The sequence below is a fragment of the Cyprinodon tularosa genome, unplaced genomic scaffold, assembly GCF_016077235.1.
Source record: "Cyprinodon tularosa strain WSP-4 unplaced genomic scaffold, ASM1607723v1 ctg102, whole genome shotgun sequence".
Lineage (NCBI taxonomy): Eukaryota > Metazoa > Chordata > Actinopteri > Cyprinodontiformes > Cyprinodontidae > Cyprinodon > Cyprinodon tularosa.
Window position 1 is genome coordinate 509,574 of NW_024037805.1, and position 25,800 is coordinate 535,373.

At 37.4% G+C, this 25,800-nt stretch overlaps 1 protein-coding gene across 4 annotated transcripts in view; it reads left to right on the forward strand.

Annotated features, from left to right (window-relative positions):
* The window catches only part of cadm3 (cell adhesion molecule 3), a 185,440-nt gene that overhangs the window by 102,002 nt on the left and 57,638 nt on the right, over window positions 1-25,800 (forward strand). For all 4 annotated transcript variants that reach the window (XM_038279259.1, XM_038279267.1, XM_038279275.1 and 1 more), the window contains exons 4-5: window positions 6,647-6,799; window positions 19,367-19,504. In XM_038279259.1, the coding sequence (XP_038135187.1) occupies window positions 6,647-6,799; window positions 19,367-19,504 (291 nt within the window). The remainder of the gene's footprint in view (window positions 1-6,646; window positions 6,800-19,366; window positions 19,505-25,800) is intronic.

Sequence of the window (25,800 nt, forward strand, 5' to 3'; positions counted from 1 at the left end):
TATATATTAATGCAAACATGCAATATACCGCACATTTGCATGAATATTTACTATTAAATTTCACTTCTAACAAAGCAATGCACCTAAAAACAACTGCCATGTACCCCCCCCCCCCCCACATACATGTCGTGTCCATAAATCCTGTTGATATTCAAGCTCAGAAATTCATTACATCCATTCTCCATCGAAATAAAAGCCAAACATCAGAGCACGACCTATTGGCAGACTATTTACCTTGCCTGCATCAGACTAAACACCACAAGCACACGTGTGCAATTTTCACAGACCCCCCCAATCGATATGCCCCTGTAACTAGATATGCTATCATTTCTCAAAATCCATCACACCTGTAGGTGCAAGTGCCACACATCGTTAATAATGGAAGAAGAAAGACCGTAAAAAGAAGGGAAAAAAGGGAAGAGGCCTGTGGTGTGAAAAGATTAAAAATGCGTGAGATGTAAGCGAGGAAGATGACGAAGAAGTGGGATGGGAAGAAAGAGGAGTGAGTAAAGATGAGGGGTAGACAAAGGAGACGGACTGTTGAGCACAAGGTCCAGCAGGTGGATATGTGTGAGTGTCAATGTGTGCCTCACACACCCACTCAGAGTGGGTAGCTCATGAAGACTAATGTTTTGGCCTTGTGTGGCGACAAGGCATTAAGATAAAGTAGCGTTGGATAAAATAACTGAAAATATACCAGGAGGAACAAAGGTGTGTCTGTATGTGTGCAAAAAGGGAGCAAAAAGACAGCTGGACAGACTCATAAAGAGACTAAAAAGAGATAAACAAACACAGATGTAGCTCTGCCATAAGATAACAAATAAAAAATGAGCAAAGACAAACAGATAGGAAGCATTATATAGCAGTCGCAGGGCTGGCTTTGCAGCTCGCCCATCTTGTGACTATTTATATTCTCAAACAGGCTTCTTTCATTTATGAATTACAAGCAGATGAGCCTCTCTAACCAATGAGCAATGACCATTTAGGACGTAACACTTAATCTCTCCAGAATATTCGTCAGCATTCTCAAAACTTAAAAACACATGCAGTAAAATGCTAACCAACCACAGGGCCGAAATTAACCTTCTAAGACACGCCCCTTCCTCATTTTCATAATGAGGCAGAAATGCAGACAGAAATGTAAAACTGACAGACAGAAATAAATAGCATTGAAGAAATAAATAGGGTAAAAAAATACAAAAGAAGAATAAAACAGAGAAAAATATAACATGCACATAAATAAATACTTAAAATAATAAGTAATTAATAAATAAAGTTGAAGGTTATAACAGACAAATAAATAAAGAAGCTAATTAAAAGAGATATATACATTTATGTCTGACCGTATAATTTAATTTCTACCTACCATTATTTGTTTATTTTATTTTTGGGGGCAATTAATTGTATGATTATTTATTTTTTTATATATATATATATATATATATATATATATATATATATATATATATATATATATATATATATATATATATACACATATATCTATACATAATTATAAATAAATACAGAAATATATATGGTAGAGCTGGTCCTCCATAGGTCTTTACCTCATGTGAAATGTGAGAGTTCTCCTTGTGGAATTTAATTCCAGTTTGAACATGAACAAACTGTTTCCATCCACTTTTTAGTCTATATAAAGCTGTTTACAGCAACGTCATTAAAACATTAAGCTTGGAAAACAACAAAACAATTATCTTGAGCATGTATCTGTATTAGTCATCCTCTGGCACATAGCTTCATTTAACATTTAACACTTCAGTCTAGAGGAGAATAATTTATTGTTGTTAATGTATATACCTGCTCAGTGTATTAATTAGGTTTTAGACATCTGTTAAATGTTAACTTTGTTCCAGTAGATTGTTAGACATCTGCGAAAACTTAAGATGATAAAGGGAACCTTTTTCTTATTGGATATTAAACAAAGAAGAAGTTAAAAAAAAATCAGCCCATTGTTTTTCTATTTACTTTCCTTGTCTCACTCAACAGCAGCTGCTTTTTCTTTTCTTTTCTTCTCTTAAACTCAATTTATGGCTGTTCTCTGAGAACGAGGTTGATTACAGGAGACTAATTTTATAACAGCTATTTCTGTTTTTAATGTGTTGAATAATTATCCTGTTGAAAAACTCATAGACAAACCAAATCTTCTGTTAACTTGTGATGCTGTCAAAACCAGACTGCCAGACCCTTCAGGTGAGGAATGGCGTCATCACAGATCCTTCATTTTTAACAGGGACACAAGGTGCTTTTTCAAAGATTCTCACCTAGTATGTTTCCATCCCAAACCCTCAAAATAGTCTTTTTGATTGAATGTTATTATTCAATTAAAAGTTCCTGTAACATCCAGCAAACTCCATACATTCATATTTATTATTGTACATTTTTCTAATCCTGCCTTCCTAATGATCAGTGGGCATGTAGATGGTGTGTTAAGGTTGCTATGGAAACTAGATGACCTAAAGTCATTACTTTTCATTTAAGTTTTCTAAGAATGAGTTTTAGAGATGTTTATTTTAGTTTCTCTCAGATTTCACTGAACTATTGGTAAAAGAAAGTTGGATCCTCATCCATCTTACTGACCAGCAGTTGAAGGACATGTTGTCTCGCTAAATTGATACCACAGGGAAACAAAAAGTTGTGGAAAGAAGTTAACAAAGCGAAGGCAAGAGGGAGACCACTGTTGATCTTAAGGTGGCACATAAAAACTAATAACAACAGAAACCCAGGGGGGTTATGATGTCGGTGAATCATGCAGGTAGAGGAGACCAGGATAATTAGTTAAATGATGTGGATAAAAACAATAAGAAATTTTTACATTAAGAAATCAATAGTAGACCCAATTAAAGTTAGTTCTATAGATTTTTTTTTTCATAAAGCCAATAACAATCTATGGGCTGCTCAGGGGTGCAGTGGGTAGCACCACTGCCTTCCACAAGAAGGTTCCAGGTTCGATGTCCTTTCTGCAGTGGAGTTTGCATGTTCTCCCTGAGCATGCATGGGTTCTCTCCGTGTACTCCGGCTTCCTCCCACAGTCCAAAAACATGACTGTTAGGTTAATTGGCTTCTCTAAATTCTCCTTAGGTGTGATTGAATGGTTGTTTGTCCTGTTTGTCTCTGTGTTGCCCTGCGATTAACTTGCAACCTGTCCAGGGTGTACCCTGCCGTAGACAGCATCCCTTTGACCCCAGCAGGGCTAAGCGTGAGGGGAAAATGGATGGGGGCATAACAATTTATCTAAGAGTCTTGATGGGAGTTGATCACAACATAAAAGATGTTAAATTCGGGAGTATAAGCCTACTGGTTAGAGCAGTGCACTTGTCCTTTAAAAAGGTTGCAAGTACCCAGTTCAATCACGACAGCCTCCACTCTGGGTTCCTGAGCAAAACCCTTAACCCCACACTGCTCCCCGGGTGCCATACAATGGCAGCCCACTGCTCCCAAAGCGGATGGGTCAAATGCAGAGATAAATTTAGTGGGGAGTTGCGGCCTAGTGGTTACGGCATATAGCTTGGAATCCTGAGGATCTGAGTTCGAGCCCCACAGACTACCGCTCTGGCTCTCTGAGCAAGACCCTTAACCCCACACTGCTCCCCGGGTGCCATACAATGGCAGCCCACTGCTCCCCAAGGGGATGGGTTAAATGCAGAGGTAAAGTTCTCCAATTTGAGATAAAGATAAACTGTTATTTGTTTTTTTTAATTAACAGTTTAAAAATATATTATTTCTGTAAATTCCCACATGTCCTGTCATCCTCTGTCAAAAATAATCAGTGTTAGACTCCTTTCCCTTCTTAAAGGTGTTTTCTTGAGAGTCTAATACTCCTTTTAATGATTCACTGACTTTAGGTGTTTCATGTTGAGAAGGAGGAAAGTCCGTTCAGCTAACTTTTGTATGGACAATGGGCTTTTTTCCCTCCACAAATAAAAAGAAAATATCACAAAGCCCCAAGATACCATCTTTATTTTATCCATGAAATATTGAATAAAGCCAACTGACACATTTAGTCTGTTAAGTGCAAATCTTTGTTGATGCTATAAAAGTTATTGCATGATAACTTTAAATGGGGTGCAATATTTATGACATTACTTTCTGTCTGAACACAGCCTGCTCTCTTGCAGCCGGGCTTCCGCTCAGCCAGGCATTATTTTGAGAATGTTTTAAGTAGGACTGTGTAGATGTATGAACTGTAGCTTCACAGAGGCAGCAGGTCAGAGCAGAAGACATCTTCTGTAGATAGAGGCAGACAGGGTGAGCGGATAAGAAGACAGGCAGCATTCACACAAACCAAATACAGCAGAGGTCAACGCTATCACGGAAACGAGATGTTATTTCGTAGCATTTCATCATCATCTATCTCTGTAGCTTATGTTCTTTTTCTCTTTCATGGCAGGATGTTATTGATGACAAAGCCATTTATGTCTTTCATTTGTTCCCTACGCCGCCACCACCCATCCCTGGTGGTTTTTTTCCTTATCCTCCTTGCTATTTATGTTTCCTCTGGATTTTTTTCTCTCTGTTTGCTCTCACACACTTTCCCTTGTCTCTCATTCTCAATTTGCATCTTTTCTCAGTCTTTTTGTCTTCCCATGCTTTGCAGGAGCATACATCTGTGCTATTTTTTGCTGCTCTTACCTCATCTAGATCACTCATCCTCCACTCTTACATCATTTTAATGCTCTAAACACCTCAGCCACTCTGTTTCTACTCTTTTTTTCCTCCATTATGTCATTCACTTAGGATCCAAATTTTGTGCATCCTTTTGCATTCTTTCCTTTTAGCAGTTATCATCATCGCTGGATACCAGGCTTGCTTGTTTCCTTCCTTCCTCCAGCTTGTATCTTTCCTCCTCCTGAATTTTACGCCTTCCGTGCCTTTTTTTTTTTTTACCACCTCCCTTCAAATCTCATCCTTATTACCATTTCATATATCCTTAATCCTTCCTTCCTGTTACTAGTTTTTATCCTCTGGTTTTACATCATCTTTCTTACCTTAGGTGAGTTCTTTTTTCCTCCTCATCCTTCCGCCAGTTCCAGTTTTTCACTCTTTTAAACCTCATGTTTCCATATGTATTTTTCCTTTTTTTTCAACCTTTTATCATTTCAGAACCCTTCACTGTTTTCTTCTCTCTGTTCTCTTTTACCCATACCTTGAGTGTTATCAAAAACATAGTTTTTGATTTATTGCAAAGTATTTTTTCATACGTTTACCATATATATTAATATTTTCTTTGTTCATTTGAATGTCTTTAGAAAAAAAAAATTGAACTATACAGCATTGTTTTCAACTCCCACCAAAATAAAAGTGTTTAATTTTAATGTAAAAAAAAAAAAAAGCTAAAGAAATTCAGTATTAATGGCAAATTCTGAGTGTTTAAAATCATTGAGAGGGAGGTTATAAGGACAAAAATAATAATAAAAAAATGAAAATGTAAAATAATGTTTATGGAGCATCTGAAATGCTGCCCGTAGTTCACAAAATCTGCTGATGTTAATGGGTGGAACCAAACTGGTTTGCATGTGTTAAAATTTGCTTAGCAGTTTTTCTAGATCACCTGCAACACGACCAGTTAATGAGCATAATTAAAAGAAATAAATGCGATTGTGCAGTTTAGTCCCCTCGTATTTTAAATCTTTGCAGTTCAGGCCTGATTTCATGCAGCATCTATGCAGTTTCCAAGTCACTATGATATATAAAAGATTAGCGTATTCCCATTCCATTTACACACAATAGTTGAGAAAGTTCAGTGAACCAGTTTGGCTAATAAGTATTAGTTAATTAATCAACATTTTATGTTTCCGAGCTAATCACTGATTAAAATATTCAGAAACATGGACTGAGTATATCTTGCAAATGGCACTTGTGTAAATTCAGCGACAGTGATATATATGCAAGAAATGTGTTGCAGGGAGGTAAAAAAAAAATGAATTAGGACAAACTTGTGCGAGCACAGTTTAAATTGCATATGTTACAGTATGAAAGGGTCTAAACTTTCAAACTAATATCAAGCAAGCAGAAGACCTGCAGCAAAAAATAAGATGCAAAGAGATTATTGGAATTAAACATCCTTTTAGCTCTGATTTTAACGCTGGATTCTTTTTAAAAATGGGATTGTGCAATGAAATACAGGTATGAATGGATATGCAACAATAACTTATAAAGAACTAATTAAAAATCTAAAAAATAAAGTCTAAACAAGTTCTTCGACATGGTCCTGTCTGACTAAACTGAGAAACAGAGGGACTTTGTGTATTTGCTGATTTCAGTCCAAAGCTGTGGAATAGTCAGTCCAGGGGGAGTCAGGTCAGCAAACTCTCTCGGGTGTTTAAAAGAGCTACAAGGCTCACTGTTCTGGTTCACATCATGTTTCTTCTTAAAAGGTTGTTCAGTCTTAACTGTTTTGGTTTCCTTTGAACTCTTCTTAACCTGTGTAATGAAAACTGCTGCTCTAGACAAATAAAAAAGCAATGTGTCTCACATTTTTGCCATCAAAAACAGCTACAGATCTACGGATTGAAGTAATGTTAAAGAAGCCAAAAATGATATGCTTACATAACAGCTCTTAGATATTCCTTAAAAATTCATAAAGCACATTTCTAATTATTGATGTCTTGTTCCTCTTTGTTTTCAGCCCTGAGAGATAACCGCATCCAGCTGCTTCGCTCGACTCCCACTGAGCTTGTCATCACAATTTCTGATGTGCAGCTGTCTGACGAGGGCGAATACACCTGCTCCATCTTCACCATGCCCGTTCGTACGGCTCGGGCGACCGTCACTGTTCTAGGTGGGTCACACAAACACTACGCTGCAGGGTTTTCGCCACGGCGCACACTGATAGAGGAACTGTCATCTCGATTTGAAAGTTGTATGTTTCCAATGCAGGCTTAAAATAAACCCTGCAGCTGTGTGTCAGGCATATTTTAATACCAACTCAAGCAGAAAGAAAAATGAAAGGTATGCGTGTCCATGTGTCTTATAAGGATTAAGAAGGATTTTTAGTAAAAGAAAGCCTGAATAAAAACCTTTTACTCTTTTTGTATTTTAGTAGTACTTGGAGCTGTCAGTCTTCTGTCCATCTCTTTAAAGCCTCTCTGGGAAGCTCGTATTAAGGTGTTTTCCATTTTCCTCCTTGTGCTTTTGACTATATCCCAGGATGAAGTATTCTGAAAATGGTGCTTTGTCTAAAGTATGACAATTATGTTTTCCTGGTCGATCATCAATCTTTTTTGAGAGTAAAAACAGATTGAATGCAGTCTACTTTCATTCTTTCACACAGCTGTTGAACTGTGATAAACTAAAATATATGATTTAAGGCTTTTGGCACCTTCTTCCTTTTATTCTACAGAGGTCATGTTGTTCATGATGATTTGAAAAACATTAACTAATTTTCCCTGACAGCAGGGTGAAAATAAAGGCTGATCATTTTACAAAATTTTAGCATAACCTGTCTAACTGCCACAAAAATCCCCTTGTTGCACTGCTGGGATATTTCGCCTGCTGAGTTTCAGAGCTAAATTTAGTTTCACCCTGTCGATATCCTTTGTTTTGTTGTTTTTTTTTAACTCTAAGAGAAAACAGGGTGTAGCTACAGTATTTGGCAATTTATTGATATTTTTGGCTGTTTAGGGCTACTTTTACATAAAGGTAGAGGAAGTTCTTACAACAATTAAATGCAAATAGTTTTAAGCCCACATGATGCCGCCTTAGGGCATAGAATATCCTTATTTGCCTCAGCTAAATAGATTTTTGTAAAACTGCATTAAGTAATGTTTTACAAACCGTAAACCTAAGTTGGTAAACCAAGCTTTTTCTGACACTAGAGTCTTGTCTCTGATCGCCACAGCCTCCTAGTTTGATGTTGATTCTTGTTTATGTTAACCCCCGCACAAGGCTTTGACCTCACATAACTCTCTGGTAGAGATAAAGCAGCTCCACTCACCCTCAATGAGATGGATTACATTACATATTTGTGATGCGTCCCTGTAGCAGGCAATAAATTGCAGTCAGCATGGCAGCGGAGAGTATGGCCAATGTATCATTGGACAGTGGGCTAATTGGTCCCACCCCAACCACCCTCCATCCCACTTTTATGGTCTTCCTGGCATCGATTTAGATTTGTTAAGTTGTTGTGCTGGGTTTCAGTGGCTGCTCTTTATTGTTTTACTTCAGGATGAGAATAAAACAAAGCCAGTAATGCCATAGCTAAGTGCAACCACAATGGAGACTTGGTGTTGGAAAGCAAAGGAAAGTTAGTCTACTACTGTTTGAAAGAAGTTGTGATGGGATATTTTCAACCTTGGTCAAATTGCCACTTCATTCATTTCTTTTTTTTAGTACTATAAAGGCCTGTTCTTCAAGGATTCCAAATAATTGCCGATAAGTTATATATATATATATATATATATATATATATATATATATATATATATATATATATATATATATATATATATATATATATATATATATTTATATATATATATATATATATATATATATATATATATATATATATATATATATATATATATATATATATATATATATATATATATATATATATATATATATATATATATATATATATATATATATATATATATATATATATATATATATATATATTTATATATATATATATATATATATATATATATATATATTTATATATATATATATATACATACAACTTTTTTTTTGATGCAATTTGTAGGTATATTTTAGATGATCTAGAAAGCACAGATGGTAGGATTGGCAAACTGGTTTGGTTCTGAATAGGTTCTAAAACTTGGCTTATACTGTATGATTTTTTATTGTTTTCGGACCGATTCTCCAGTCCTGTGAGAATTTTTCCATCGGGCCGACTTTCAGCCTGATTGTGCATCGTGTGGTGTACAGGGGGTAACGAGGGGCGATCAGCCTCTCACGACCACCTCCCGATCTGGATTCGTGAGGTTGGGAGAAAATCAAACATGTATGAAATTAAGTCGGCCGTTAGCAAATCGCTCAGTAGGCAAACAAGGACCCTTCTTCCTCTTCCTCTCAGACGAAAACACAGAAACATGGTGGAGGTGCGACTGAAATGGAGTTCTTTCTGTAAAATTGACAGACCATAGTAGCCACGCTTGCTTAGCCATGTCTTTGTTCAAATATGTTGTCGCCTTTTCTTTTAGGGCTTTAAGCACAAAATTGCACAAATTGTCAAGGCAGCGCATTTCGCTCTAGTGAGCTTCATATTCCTCTTCTACTTGTCTGGCCTCCGGATAAAGTCGGAGTAGCGCCATCTCACGACGTGGTTTTTACACATACAGTGTGAGCAGGTAGACCGTGTCGGGCCACACAGTGTGAGAACATACATCATGAGATGTGAACTCACACTGTACGATGAAACCCTGCAACCCTGTACAGTGTGAGCTGTAGCTGCGTGCGATTGAAAAAAGTCGTAGAGTGTATGCCCAGCTTAAGCCATGTAGTTGGAGCAATAATTATTCTAAATAACATTGATATTTCTTGATGTTATATTTGGAAAACGTAAAAGAAAAAATGATAAAGATAAACTTACATTTCTGCTGAAATCTGACAAGTCTACCCCTAATTTCACCACTCCTCCCCAAAAAAGAAGTCACAATCATATTTAGAGCAGATATGAACAGTTGGATTCATCTCCACTAACTCCTCACCGCAGCTTTTTTCCCAATGCACGTAAAAAACAAGAAACTACAAAACATAATTGATTCCTAATAATTGATTCCATAATGGCGATGTTTGTAAAAGCACATTGAGGAAGAAAACAAATGGAAATTAATTTTGTAGCAGATCTAAGGGTCAACCCAAGTAATCATCCTGTATAAAGATTTTAACCTCTTAACATCCACCTCATTTTGGGTAATCCTCGCCTATTTTGCATACCCAAATGGAAAGGCAAATAACGTAGGAACTGTAAGCCCAAATTGCATGTGCAATACATTATTTGAAAGCTAACACCCTCTAGTTTCCTAATATATAAATTAAAATTGGGTGAGTAGAACACAGACCAACCTGCATCAGTTCAAACATGACTCAAAGTTGGAAATGATAGGTCTTTTTGAACAGCAGTAATAAAGATATTCTTGAGAAAGGGCAGGTTTTATTATGCTATATTTGTTCCACATCATGTCAACCGCAAATGCAGAAAATTTCAGACCTCTAGCTATAACAGTTCTAGAGCTGTGGAATTCGGAACTTGGTGTCAGCTTGGAGCTGCGCGCAATGGCTCCACCTGCTGGTAAAAAATTTTCCCGTGGAATTTTATGCATTCTTAATTATTACCCCCAGTTAACACCCACTGGGTCGCCAACGACCCGGTGGGTGTTAAGAGGTTAACAAAACGTATTCAATGAATTAAGTTGTGCGATGAAGTTAACTAACCCATGGAACTTGTGTTGACCAAGAAATTAAAATAGAAAATACAAAATCTGTGGCATTCTAGAGCATCTCCTCAACCTTAGCCTGGCTGAGGAGACAGTTATATGGAAGAATTTCTGCCTTTTTCTGCTACCAAAGGAAACTCAATCAGTACTCAATTACTATAGACTTGTTGCTCTGAAATCTCACCTGAAGAAGGTCCTCAAAAGACTTCTGTTGGTTCAACTAAGCAACCAAACATGCTGCTAGACTATCAGGACCCCCTGTATTACCATCAAGTCGAAGTTAAAGGTGCCATCATACACCTACTTCAACAAACCCACTGTCATTTAGAAAAGGCAGACAGCGCTGTGAGGATTATGTTCCTTGATTTCTCCAGTGTATTTACCATAATTCAGTCTAATAGGCCTTGTCAGAAACTCTGGGAGACCCAGGTGGAGGAAAAAACAATCTCCTGGATCAAAGCTGACAGACCACGACTTGTGAGACTGAAGGGTCAACTGTCCAACCAGGTAATTAGCAGCACAGGAGCATCACAGGGGATGGCACTTTCAGTGCAAGACAAGAGCTCTGCCATCTGCGGAAATTCTCAGAAGAATCTGCTGACGTTGAGTCCATCAGAGATAGACAAGAAGCTCAGTATAGGAAGTTGATGGACTGCTTTGTGGACGGGTTTGAATACAATTATCCGATCCTTAATGAAACAAAGGACATTTTAGATTTCAAGAGAAAGAGGAGCAAGTCCAACACTATTACCATCATCATGGGAGAAGACGTGGAAAGGATGGAGGAGTATGAATACCTCCATATTCACCTGGACAAAAGACTGGTCTAGAGATATGACTTTGAAAAAACATGATGCATATCTTCTATACCAGAGGTCACGGATTAGCAGACCGCGGTCCGGATCCACCTGCTGTTTAATACTGACCCAACCTGATAAAAAATATTTATAAATTAAAGCATGTTGTCTGAAGGCAGTGTCTATTTTCACAGGGTTTCCGCGGGTCATTAAAAGTCATTAAATTATATTGTTTTAAATTAAGGCCTTGATTGGCATTAAAATTCATTAAATGTGTTATTATGGCATTAAAAATGCTTTATTAAAATTTTTTTTTCTAAAAACAATTTCGTCAAACATATTATATTACCATATATTTGTGTGGAACTGCTTCGGGTTGATCACATAGCTGTCTGTTCAGAAAAGAAGCTTGAGTTAAGAGAAAAAGCTAGAGAATGGGGGGAAATTCAAATTTCAACAAATGTGGCTGGAAAACGAGGAATTTGGGACATGGCTGCAGCCTGTAGACGGGTACCTGTTGGTGGCATTAAAATAATTTCTAAGAGCATTAAAAAGCATTCAATTTGAGTTAATCATTCCTGTATAAACCCTGTTTCCCTTGTGCTGCTTCTCCTGTTTGTTCAGTAAAGCCCTGTGGAGCGTCCTGCACCAGGCTGCACGTGATACAAATTAGCCAATGGGCTGCTGTCAGTCTGGGTTGCTGCTGCTGCTACTTTTAGACACAGCAGGCAAACCTGTGGCAAGCCAGGCAATGGGAAAGAAGGAGAAGATGATGAGAAAAAGAGAGCGGAGAAAGAGTGGACTGCTGGAAGAACTGTGGTGAACTGGTGAAAGAAAAGTTAAATGGTGTGTTCAAAGATGACCCTGCACATTTAGAGGATGTTTGGCTCAACCTGCTGCTGTGAAGCAGGATTCTCCACCATGAACAGAATCAAAATAAATATGGATCCAGGCTCAAAAAAAAGGTTAGTTCAGGTGTTGTGAAAAATATGTGAATCAGGAAATTGTCTATGTACCAAACTGAACGACTGTGTTCTCTACTTAAAAAAAGCACTTTAGATATTATATTGTTTTTTCTTTTATTCAATGTGTTCATAAACACCTAATTTTATTTCAGTGTTAAATTCTGTTTAAAGTAACAATTTATAATTAAAAATGTCTCCAGACTTTTGCTGGTTGATAATTTTCTTTATTCGGACACCACTGATTTTTAATTGGTTACCCCTGTCTTTACAGTACGTCTGTTTTGGAGAGTGCGCTCTCTTCTGCCATCATCTGCAGGGGTAACAGCATTAGAGCAAATTACTTAAAGAAGCTTAGCAAGCTAATAAAGAACATTGTTATAGGTTCTCTTCTCAAGATGATTTCACAAAGATTTCTTTATAAGGTGGAGAGTATTATGGACATCCCGGGGCATCCTCTTCAGAAATCTATGGAACAACACCTTCTGCTTCTTTCAAAGGCTTGTCCACACCCTGTACAAGGCAAACCATTTCATGAGATCCTTTTTAACATGCACAACAACTCTTTGGAAAAACAAGCTGTTTTTGAAAAGTTTTTTCTGTTTTCTGTTTACGGTAATTTTAGTCTTCTTTTTCTAAGCTTAGTGATTAGCCAAAACATTTCTTGATGATCACTGCCGTCTCATTTTCTTGAAAAGAATGTAGACATTAAAGGATGGATCGGTTACGGGAGGATCAGTATGGCTTATGTTTGCATTACTGTAAGGTCTTGTCCTCAAATTTTGCATTTTTTATTTAGAATCAGCAAATGCATCCTTTTACAAACTTAGTTTTTTTTAATATTATTTACATTGCAACTTTAGTATAAAGAAGGGAATTCTTTGTAGTTTGCTTGGCAACATCAGAAATGATATCCAATTGGAAAGTGAATTTCCACTTTTTTTAGAAGGATCACTCTCAAGCACAGTTTGCTTTAGCCCTTTACACTTAACTTAAGAAATATTTCTATCTGCTTCTTTAAATTTTTCCAGGGACTGTGACTTAAGCTTTTTTTTTTATTCACTACATTTGACAGCTTTGACACTGTATTCTGTGCTCCTTAAATATTTTATTAGTCCCAAAAGAGACCTGGGCCATTAAAAATGTACACTAAAATGTTAAAAACACACAAATCTCTATGGGAAAATTGAGCAGATATATAGAGGGCTTTGGCAGAGCGGCTTTTGTTTGTGTGTTTTAACCTTGTTTTGATGTGAACTGTTTGACTCCTGCACACACAATTACACATCTGGACACAAGTGCTGAGTGCGGCTAGTTTTAAATGACTGTGTCGGCGAGTGTAAAATCTGTGTCATCCCTGTGCTCTGTCCTGAGAATAATTTATGGGGGCTTTATTTTCTTTCCCTGAATAGAGGGTAGGGTCTCAACAGGGCTTCTCTGGCCAGTTCTATACGTGCAGTATTATTCCTTCATTAATATTCAATGCTACTTTTCTGCAAGGGAGCTTCCGCTCACAGTGCACTACATCAAATGGTGCTACATTAAAAATTGACCACGTTTGTATTTTTTTGATGTACACCTCGGTTGTTTCGTAGGACTTTTTACTGCTGTTAGTGGATATCTCTGCAGTAATGAAGACATAAGATCAAAGAGGTTTTCTGACAAACAACATTGCCTCCAACAGAACCATTAAATGCAATAAAGGCACCAATATTGAGTGAATAATATAAAACTAACATTTCAGGTGTTTATTCAAGACAAACAAGTTCTAAAAAGGTTTAGATTATGAAAAAATCTTTGTGTTTTCTGTGTCATGCAGCCTAACCAACGTACGGTTACTTGAAAAAGGCGACGTAACTTAACTTCATGTTGCAGACAACCACCGCAGGTAGATGTTTAGAACTATCTGCATGACTTTGTGCTTTGATTCCAGTAAGCCTTAAACCACTGTATCTTTTAATCAATAAAAGCAACATTTTGAATATATATATTTTTACAGTTTGACCTAAAAACTGATATTTCACAGTTTGTTTAAAACATCAAACGCAACATATCATAACAACAAATGTGTTTTTCTTATTAAAACATGATACATTCTGAAGCTAGTTTTATTTTCATGACTTGAAGTACCAAGTACTGAAGTCCAAAACACACAAATAACAGTTTGTCCTTAAAAGGTGTTCAAAGTAGGTGACCTAGAAAAACACAAAAGTCACACTAGAGATCCCAACACCTCTAACACACATTAAGCTATACATTAGTTTCTAAAGAAATTTACTAACCATGGTTATTATTTAGTGTATTATTGTCTTGAATTATGAAGGTCTTAAATTTAAACGTAAAGTTTCCTAACATTTCTAGAAAGCTTTACATATAACTTACTTAAAAACTACAAAGAAATTAAGAGCTTTGTAACATTGCTGCTAATTTATACATTTTTCTGAACCTTACAATGGCAGCAGATTGTGCAGCATGTTTTGAAAATAGGAAATAATGTAGCGCATAGCTGACAGGAAATAGAGAGAGATCAATTAGTCTTTAGTTACTTTCCGTATACTTAGCTAATAGCTTTTTGGGAATATCCTTGTTGATCCTAAAATGAAACTTTCTTTTTTTCAATATGTAATCTTTATTGTTTTTTATAGATCCACATACCAAATTAAGAACCAATCATTTTCTAACATGCTGCTTAAAAAGTCCACAAAAATAAATTCAAAATATTTTACAAATTTGTATGGTAGAAAAAACTCTTAAAGTTCTCCAGAAAGCAATACGACTCACTGTTTAAGTATAATATTATAGAAAACTATGAGCAATTGGGAGTAAAAACCCTTATGGATTTTACCATAAACATTGACTAGTTCAAGCACAAAAAAGAGATCAGCCTTTGAATGACAGAAACTAAAAGTCATCTCATAAACCATCCAGTATTTTTATCTGGTTGGACAGGAACTCTAAAAAACTTTGTGATGTCATAAATGATAAATAGCAAATATATAAAATTATTTTATAGAGTGTGGTGGAAATTAACTATGACTCTTCAGTTTTGGCAAAAATAGAAGAAAGCAGCTTTAATATAAGAAATTACTATTTAAGTTTAAGAGTGTTTTCATTTTTAATAACTGATTTGCTGTCATATTTTTAATGTGAAAGTCAAAAAGATCCATCCGTCCATCCATAAATCAATCCATCCATCCATCCATCCATCCATCCATCCATCCATCCATCCATCCATCCATCCATCCATCCATCCATCCATCCATCCATCCATCCATCCATCTTGGCATTCCTTTTTGCTTCACTCTCACATCAGTCAACCTCTTCCTCTCTTTCCAACCCTATCTTACCGTAATCTCTTAACTACATTTCTTTTTCTTTCTATATATATATCCATCGCTCTCTCCCTTTCCTGCCTTAATGCACAAGATAGCAGTTTGCAAGTAGATGGCAGACGGATGTTCATTATTTAAAAAGCCGAATGACAGTAAACTCTGCCAGCACTTGGAGAAAGTGCTGCCTACAATGACTCCAGATGGAGTGTAGAAAGTTTTCTCTTCATTCCTTTAACTGTAATGGCAGTGATGAAAGGGCCTACTAAAAGGTATTCCAAAAACAGGATGCTTGGATTATTCTCTTTGCCATTGTTGTTTTCGCTTCAAGTTAAGATAGTAATTAGGAAAAAAAATGTTTCCTGTGTGTCTGCATTTAGGAAAAAAACAAAACAATCATGGGAAAGAAAAATTCCTCATGAGATTTTGGATTGGCAGGAGTTTGGGTTTTATGTTGGCCTCTGTTTTTTTTTTTTTGACCTCTGGCCCATCATTGAAGGCCTCAGTCTTACAAGGAAGAACTAAGTTGAATCGAAGATGCATGTTACTCTGCATTTAAAAAATGGAGGGGAACAAATGAATAGGCCTGGAGGTGGGGATGGGGAGGGGATGAAATACAAATGCACACGCACACCCAAACACACACACCTAAGAGGATTTTAAATGTTCTCAGTTTCTTCCAACAGTCAATGTTTTAATTTGCTAAATCTGTTCAAAAGTTCTGGGGTCATTAGGAAGGCGCCGTAAATCCTCACCTCTGCAAAATATAATTTATTTGATAATTCAAACCAACTCAGAGTATGAACACATACTGTTTATTAGATTAATTTGAATTGTAGAAATGGCATTTTAAAGAGATGACAATATTATTTTCTGTCATAGAATTAATTGCGTTCCTGTGAACATCTCACTGGACCGCCGTCTGCCAGTCGGGGGCTTCTCTGCAAATATTAGACTACTTAATATGAGTGCCACAAGTATTGCAGGAGTGTAAAGTTAATGAAGGATTTTCTTTTTTTTTATCATATCCTTTTGGGAGCTTCTTTAAGCTTCTGTCATGTGTTCAAATCTTTTTAAAAAATGTGGTTAGTATTTCAGATTTGTCTGAGGACTGAATTGCAGGGGTTTGTGCACGGCTGTTACTTCAAGTATAAAAAAGAGGATGTACTCTTATTATGATCACAGCAAAATCTCCATGTTATTTTTTATGTAAAGTAGAATTTGCAAACTGTTATAAGATTCTGGACTGAATCATCCTGATTTAACAAAGTCATGACACATTACCAGTAAAATTGGAATTAATCTCAGGACTTATTTAAAGTAAAATACCCGTAGTATGTGTTTGTACAGCTCCAAATGTTTATAATCAGGCCTGACAGGTCAAATATTTTCTGCAAAGTTTTACTAATGAAATGTATACCAATACGTTTTAAAGAAAGGTGTAGTTTTTGTTATGCTTTTTTGCAGCTTTAATTTATGGCAGTATTTAGCACACATGACCCATGAATGGAGGCCTTGATGCGACTGACCCGGGTTTGAATCCAGCCTGTGGTCCTTTGCTGCATTTCCTCTCCCTCTCTTGTGCCCCTTTTTCCTGTCATCCTGCTGTCCAAACAAGAGCCTCTAGTTTCTGTAAAAACTCCAAAAAAACAAACAGCGTATTAACTGCAGGTTGTTTTACTTCAAGGTATCAGTAAAACAAGTTTATAATGACACAATATCCTTGAGTAAAAATACCTCAGTTTCATTGCACTGGCACGAAATTTGAATTGTTCCAGTTATCATTTTTCTAATGTGCATCTGTTTATTTGGTTTTCTTGCACATATGGAAGGAAAATCAGATACATTTAGTAGAACTGTAGTTTTTCTTATTGCTCAGAATATATATTTTTTAGTATTGCTCTATAAAGTAGCATTGGATATGTTGATTAGACAGGTACCAGGCTACTTGTGATTGTATCTTTCTGTTAAAAGCAGCATTACCCCAGGTTAAAAAGCAGGCAACGCTCCTTTAACTTTGAGTTCATGACTATCTGTGTCACTGAAAAAATGTTTTAAATAGCTGTCTGTTTTTCTAATGAGGTGACATGTATTTCAGCAAGCTTATCAGCAGTTTGCCTAAACATTTGGGCAAACATTGAGGCTATAGATAAGAAAATACTGTGTCATGGCAGACTATAACACATTGGTTTGTTAAGGGATGTTAAAAGAACTTGAATGAATTTGAACTCCACTAAAAAAATATTTCAAAACAAGAGGTCACAACATTACTAACAACCACCAACAGGGGCAATTCTGGTTATTTATCATAATATGTTTAAAGTCTTCAAATCCCTTATTTCATCATGGCAAATAAAAGCAGGTCTTGTCAATATTAATATGAAGATGCACGCCTGTGGAATGAGCAAAGACTGCATAGGTTTACATGAGACATTAATAAGGAGAAACCTTTGCTCACCAAGATAAAGAAGTAGGCCAGAGAGAATGTAAACTAAGGACAAGACTTGCTGAATAAATCGAATAATTTTCTTTTGACAAATGTAATAAAATGAATAATATGAACCTCAGAACTGAGGACACGTTTGTCACAAACCAAATGTAACAGTTCAGGAAAAGGATTTGATAATTTACCTATTTATACTGAATATTCAAAGGCACGTCTGATGTTTTCACATAACCGTATGCTACATTAACCCCATAGAAAGGCGTTGCTCTGACATTATGCCCTTAAAGCAGTGCATCGTCTTATGCTATTGAAGCACAAGTCAGTTAAGCAGAAGTTGGAGAGAAAAAATATGCTTTTCAATGAATACATTTTGCTAACAGAGACAATAAGTTCCCCGAGCCTTTAAGCAAAGTTGTCTCAAGGCCTCCTGACCAAATGTCACCACTTGATGATGGTTTATTTGGTAGCTGAATATGTTCAACCTTGCATCACAGAAGTAAATGCAGCCTATTTAATGGTAAATTACATTTTATAAAGAACAAATCCAATTGGAATCAGGAGACTTTACTTTTAGACAAGGAGATAAATACTTCTGTTTTTTTTTTATATAATGTAATATTTAATTTGGATAGATTAGGACAAATTTAAAGGACAGATTAAGTTTAAATAATTTCCCGGTTTGTCCCTGCTGAAGAAGCTTTCTTTTATATAAGTAACAGCTTCCTAAATTACTTCTACTTACTACTTGCTTCCTAATTAGTTCACAAGTTCAGAGTATCCAAACAGAGCTGAAGGGTGAATAATTGAAAATGGAGAAATCCTGACAGATATTTGGTGTTTCTGTTAAGATCATGCCTGGAATTGCATGCAAATTACCCAAACAGCCACCCCAGCCTCTTATCCAGGTTTACCCAAAGTGTCTTTTTTAAGTTTTCCCTCGGTGACGGAAACAGTCATTATCTATATAGCTTTAATTGGTCTCTTGTCAGCAAAAAAGAGAAATCTCCAAGTGCACCAGGCGTGACAAACACTAATAAGTCCAGGCAGTGGGTATGATACTTTGGAAGGTCATTTAAGCTACTGTGCACAGCCATGGACCATTTTTGGCGATATCCACTGCAGGTCTGCATCATTATTTTTCCTCAGGTGGTCTCTGTCTGATCCAAATACATTTAAGCTTGTCTTTAATAAAGCTGGAGCTGTATCACAGCTTTCTGTCCATCTTTGCTGTTACCCAAATCGATTCACCACAGCTCTGCAAGCATATGCAGCAGTTGTCGGAGGCTTTGCCGCAAGCCCTCAGTTATTGCTGTTTCTAGCTACAAGGCGAGCCCTGCAGCAGAAAAGTTTTCCCCCTTTCCCTGCTGTTTACTCTCTAACTATTTTATGCTGCTTTATCTCTCTCCAGGTGTGCCCAGTACGCCTCAGATCTCTGGCTTTGAAAAGCCAGTGCGAGAGGGCGAAAAAGTCACCCTTACGTGCACCAGCACGGGCAGCAAGCCCCCTGCCAAGCTGCGCTGGTACAAAGGAGACACCGAGTTGCAAGGTGAGTGTCAGAGGAAATTAGTTTGCATGCATGTCTGGATATGTTTATGTGAGATTTTGCTTTAAACACAGTTGTGTGTTGGATTTAAATCGTTCCAGTCTATGAGGTTTGGACTTGTGACCATGTGAAGGACAAAGTGAGGTTTTTGTAGGAATGTGATGGTGTTGCTTCTGCCTGTGTATCTGTAATCATGGTCCTTGTGGGAGGGTTTTCAAATGTGATACAATGATCCCCATCCGACTATATTTTGTAGATATGAGTTTATTGTGTTTGTAACCCATGCTGTGGGTGAGTCGTGTCCTTGCCATATTGCTTTGTGTCCCTGTATGTGACCTAAACTGGCAAATGTTTGTGACCAAGTGTAAGAGCATGCTGTTTGTCTGTGGGAGAGTGGAAACATGGTGAGGGGATCTGTGTCTCTCTCTTTTGTCGCTCCTGTAAAAAAATTTTTTTTTGCAGGGGCTGTTTATGATGCTTTACACCTCTTGATCTTCTTTACATTTTGTCTTGTTACAATCACACACTTTACAGTCATTCATGGGATTTTATGTGATAGAAGAACCAAATGGAAGAAGTCTGGTCTTTCAAGACCACAATTGAAATGTTGGGATCAGAAAATATAACACAACCACAGCCATACGGTGAAGCATGATGGTGGTTTTTATTTGGAGTGATGCATTAACTGTTCTGAGTTGAAGTTTCGGTGGGCCCTAAATTAGAGAGGAATCATTGAAGGAAACATCCTAAAGGCAGGAAATCAGAACCTGGCCAGAGGTCCCCACTTTTAGCATAGAAGAACAATCCTAAAAGGCCAGAGATAATGTCTGTGTATGAGGAGCAAAGTAGAACCAAATTCCACCAAAGTCCTTGTTTGGGTAGAAAAATTTAGGCAATTAATTGGATATCTGTTCTGATAATAAAGTCTAAACATTTCTCAGTTAAAGCCCACCACATTCATCTTCAAATCAGAATAGCTAATGCGTCATTACAGATAAATAAACTAAAATAATAATGCTAAATCTAAACCAATTTAAGATTATGAGGCAAACTGTGAACACTTTTATTTACAAACACTCCTCTCTAATATGACAACTTTATTGTCATTACATTGTCACATGTACAAAACAATAAAATTTACGCTCTGCAATTAACCCATCCCTTTGGGGAGCAGTGGGCTGCCATAGTGTGGTGCCCAGGGAGCAGTGTGGGGTTAAGGGTCTTTGCTCAGGGAGCCAGAGTGGCAGTCTGTGGGAGTGGGGGATTGAACTGAGAACCTCTTGATTCCAAGCGCAATGCCCTAACCACAAGGCTATTGTACCACTCCCCCTAAAAAGACACCCTGGTCCAGGAACCAAACCCAGAACCTTCTCTCTGCAAGGCAGCAGTGCTACCCACTGCGCCACTGAGCAGCAATCTGAGTGAGCTTTAGAATAATTTGTTTCCTAAAGTGATAAGCCGTACAACTCCATGATCGCTTTATACAAATGTTTTGCTTTCGTCCACTACACTGTATTTAACATTTTTGGTTAAAGTAGGTTTTCCTTTTTTTTTTAATGTGCTGGTGATTATTATCAGTCTTCAAGGTCATAGTCATTCCAAAAAAAGAAAATTAAAAACAAAAGAAGCCGACCCCCATTCTAAAGGGGTGGACCCCATCTTCATGAATGTGTTGTTCTGAAGTTTATTCATTCAATCCCCTTTGATCCGGTGCTGCTTTATATATCTCAATGTGAAAGACAGCATGCGTGGTGTAAGCAAAGATCTCAATATAGGCTTTCCTGAGAAAGGCAGGAAAGAGGAAGATGTAGAGGAATGTGGTTTGACAGCCAAACACAGATAGAGGAAGGGTTATGTTCATGAAGTCCTGCTCAGTGGACATTTGTTACAGATAAGTGGGAGAAATGAGCAAGAAAAAGAATGAGGAAGGAAGGAGGAACAGAGAGAGAATGTCATGGGAAGACAAATTAAGCTGCCTTTTTTTTTGTTTTCTAACAGATCATTGAGTTTACCATCAGTTGACTATGAGTCACACTTATGGTAGTGGCAGTGGTGGCGTCTTTCCAAATGACCACCATGTTTCCTGTAAACCCGTTCCCCTTAATAGTTGTTGCCCTATTACTCAGAGGCTTTCTGCTTTGCTTTAGTGAGCAAACCAAACATCTTGGCAGTGTAAAATTCTGCTTCCCTCTCACTGCTTTCTCCATCTGCCTCATTAGAAGCTCTGCTGACCTGCACTGCTGACGGCGCTTCAAGAACAGCGCCCTCTTTCTGTCAGCAGATTTTACTTTTTCACAAATGATGCTGTTTAGTATTTTGATTCTTCTTCTTTGCATATTTGTAATATAATTATTGGAATACAATATGGAATATAAAGGCATAAAGATGTCTTAATGTAAAGAATGTGCAGTTGGGCTTTTGTTGTGCAAAAACGTTCATCTTGTCCAGATGCCTTGGCAGTGTTGTTATAATTATGGATTGAAAGGAATCAGAAGAATGGGCTAAAGCTACAAAGAGAAGAAGGAATGGGAGAGCTGCCCGCCTGAGGACAGATTATCTTCTCCTTTTGTTGTTGGAAAACTAAAAACAGGGGACAGGGAAAAATGAGAGCAGCATGAATAGGAATGTGCATTTAACAGAGGCTGGAAGTCAGCTTAAAGACTCAGTTTACCCAAAATACTGAAACGAGAAGGATTTCTTTTGTCTTTTTGTAACATTAACTGCACCACATTTTTCAAATTTCCTATTTTAATTTAAGGATTGTGGACTGTATCCACAAACAAAGTGGTCTGTTATCTTTGAATTACATTGGCATCAGGACTATCTGCACAGTGGCATTATTTAATGCCATTGCAAAACATAGTGGGCCCTTTTGATAAATATGAAAGGTGGGATGTTTTTGGAAAATGTACTGTGTTAAGCATATCCAAGGCCAGTGTGTGCATGAGCTGCAGAAAACATCCTGTTTGTAGTACATCACCCAACAGTAACATTATGGCCAGTGACGGGTGAAGTGAAAACATTGATTGTCTTGTGACAAGGGTTTCTTACATTATATAAATATGCCGTCCTTGAGGCTGATTTCTTGCAAGGCAAGCTGTAAAGATCTGAGGGCCTTGGACCATGGATTGTGATGGCTCAGATGAATGCAATGTAACATTTCCACAGCTGCAGCTTAGGCTGGGCTTTTCTAGGTTGCTGAGGCCAGGAAATGCACTAAAAGAAGTGGGTAACCAGAAACTGGACTTTTTTATTTGTTTTATTTTTTTGCTTTGACCATGAACAGTAATGAGGGAACTCAAATATCCATTCTGTTTCTGTTCAGTGAATGCACAAATTTTAACCAAGGCTTTCCCTCAAGCAGCATTCACTATTGATAAGATCATTAAGCTAAGAAGAATCAAACTATTTTTAGGACCAGAATTCGAAAAAGAAATCCAAAGAAGCAGAGATATGAAAATAATTGAAGAGGACTGGGCAGTCCATTCGGGCTGAGAGAGAGTGAGAGGGAAGAAGAACTAAATCAGATGAGAGGAGTGCTAAACAGAGTACAACAATGCTCCTCTGCTTAATCCCATTGAGCTTTAAAGCTCTGTGACAAAAAATCCAGGATATGGAACATAGGTAGGTTTTGCTAACCTGACTCTGCCAGATGGATTTGCTCCGCATATCCATCTGGAAACCTTCTGTTGAAGTAATTTTGGGAAGGGGCGAAAAAACTGGTTAGCTGATTGGCCTATGTTGGTGATAGACGGGCCAAATAAACCAATCAGATCAACGAAGCATATGACGTACTCGCAGAGCGACGACGAAAACACAACCACAAGATCAAACTCTTGCCAAAACCAGTCGGGAGAAGAGCAAAAACATATTTTCCTCTGAGAAAAGCCTCCAGAGCAGTGTTTTGCTCTTCTTTCAGTGAAGAAATACTCTGTAATTCCGATAAAACTTGCTTGATAGCCACGCTAACGCTAGTGTCATCGGCTGAAGCCGCCATGTTCTTTAGACTGAACTGTTGCGCTTCTCGTTGCGTCACACCTCAACCCGCCTCAAAGCCAACGCTGATTAGACGTTCGTTTGGTGATCGGCTCCAAATTTTCTTTAACGGAGAGACTCCAGACTGATCTGCGAGTGAAACCTTGAAAGCTCGCGAGATCAGGATGGTCTCACTAGGCTAAGGTTTTGGGGGAAATCCTATAGTTAAGACAATGATGTATATTGAAGAATAATTTGGTAGCACCACTAACCATACAAACTAGCAATATAAAAGACTTTGCTTTAGCTTTACAGATACTTTTAGATGCCTATAATTTGAAAAATTTTAGCCTAGTGGTTAGAGCAATGCGTTTGTACTCTGAGAAGATTGCAAGTACCCGGTTCAATCCCCACGGCCTGCACCCTGGATAGGGTGGCGATTTCTATAGCACAAAAAGGAAGACATTGTGCGGCATATCAATAAATTACTAAGGTGTGCATAAGAATCGGGTAAAGTCACATTTATAGTACAATTCTTAGTAGTTTAAAGAGGATGCTTGTGTAGCTGAATAGAACAAAATATTAAAGAAATGTAAAAAAATAATTGGTTCAAAGCATTTGTATTTATTTTGTACATTGTGGTGTTTAAAAAGTGACCACCGAGATGAATCTTTAAAGTGCAGAATACCACAAAGCATAACATGTGTGGACTTAAAAGTTAAAAAAATCTTTTTAACAATAAACATTCATAATAAAATAGCCTAATATTTTTTTTAAACAACAAAAGAGATTGTAGAAAACACATTCAACTGCTCTAAAAGTATAGCTTTATTTTTAAGAGCCTCAGTCTTTTGGGAACTTATCTTAAGTGTGTGTGTGCAGCAGACCTGTCTTTATAATCATGTCTTTAGCTATGGGCGAATCACTGAAATCCACTTTCACCTCACAGTCTACACTTCGGTAGGACTAGTGATGTTTTATAGTATAGTCCACCTTGCAGCTCTGCACAAGTTATTTTAGCATCCAGGGGCGACAAAACTTAATGTAAAAGCCAACATTGAAGATTTCGCTGCTGCACGTTTATTACCTTTATGTTAATCCGTATTCGCACGCCGTTCAATTGCAGCTTTTCCTCGACTGCTTACGCCCACATCGCATCAACAAAGTGGCAGAAACCATGGAATGAATCTCCACTACCTTTGGTCATAAATTTCATGCTCTTTTGTCCATTCTGTGTTAAATTCCTGGTTTTGACAGGACGCTAACTTTAATACTGAGCATCAGTAATTCTGATCCTTGTTTACTTTTTTAACCAATGACAAGCAGATCTTTATCTGACATGCCGCCACTCTTAGCCAATGATCTTTTGATCAGATAGTGATGCATTTTTCATGATTGGATATTGTGATGCAGCCCAGCAAAAGCCTCATAAAGGATGACAAATACACGTCCGGCTGGATGCAAAGCCGGACGCCGGACAGTGCAATGAAAATCCGGACTTCTGGCCACCCTTACCCTGGGTCCCTGAGTGAGACCCTGATCCCCACACTGCTCCCCGGGCGCTGCACAATAGCAGCCCACTGCTCCCCAAGGTGGATGGGTTAAATGCAGAGAGTTATTTTCCCCATTATGGGACAATAAAGGGATTTACATTTAACTTGGATACATTGGAAGCAGGTAAAGTCAGCATCAGCATTCACAAACTTTGCAATAAACTGAGATTAGAAGTTAGTTAACAAACCGTGGTTGATGCATCGCTTGTGACGAACTATAACAGTCTTAAAAATGAAAATATTTACTGGTGCACGATTTCTTATATAAGGCTTTTAGAAGTAAGCAAAACCCTGCTAAGATGCCATCCTTTTGCGTTGAACAAACCAAGCCCATTTTGAATTATTTCAGAGCAATTTTATCACCTTTAATGCTACTTATGCTTTACCTTCCCACACTAGAATTAAAAATGTTATACATTAAAGAAAAGGTGCAATGGATGGTAACTAAATACGCACAACATTGAAACGATGCTTCATTTAATCCCTTTAGGATTTATTTATTTGACAAGGGACGATGCACATTAATCATCATTTAACAATGTAAACATGGCCGAGTTAGTTCAATTAAGCCCTTAGCTTTCTATGGTAGCACTGAGACTTGGCAGTATTTGCTTACTCAGCTTGCATAAGAAATTAAAATCTATTAGATCGGGAGTAGGTCTCTTATTTTATAGCAATTTTGTTTAACTGCTGATTGTATTTCATGTTAAGTTGTGGTTTTCAGGCTACAGCATCCACAAATTTCAAATCTTCGCACATAATGATAATTCT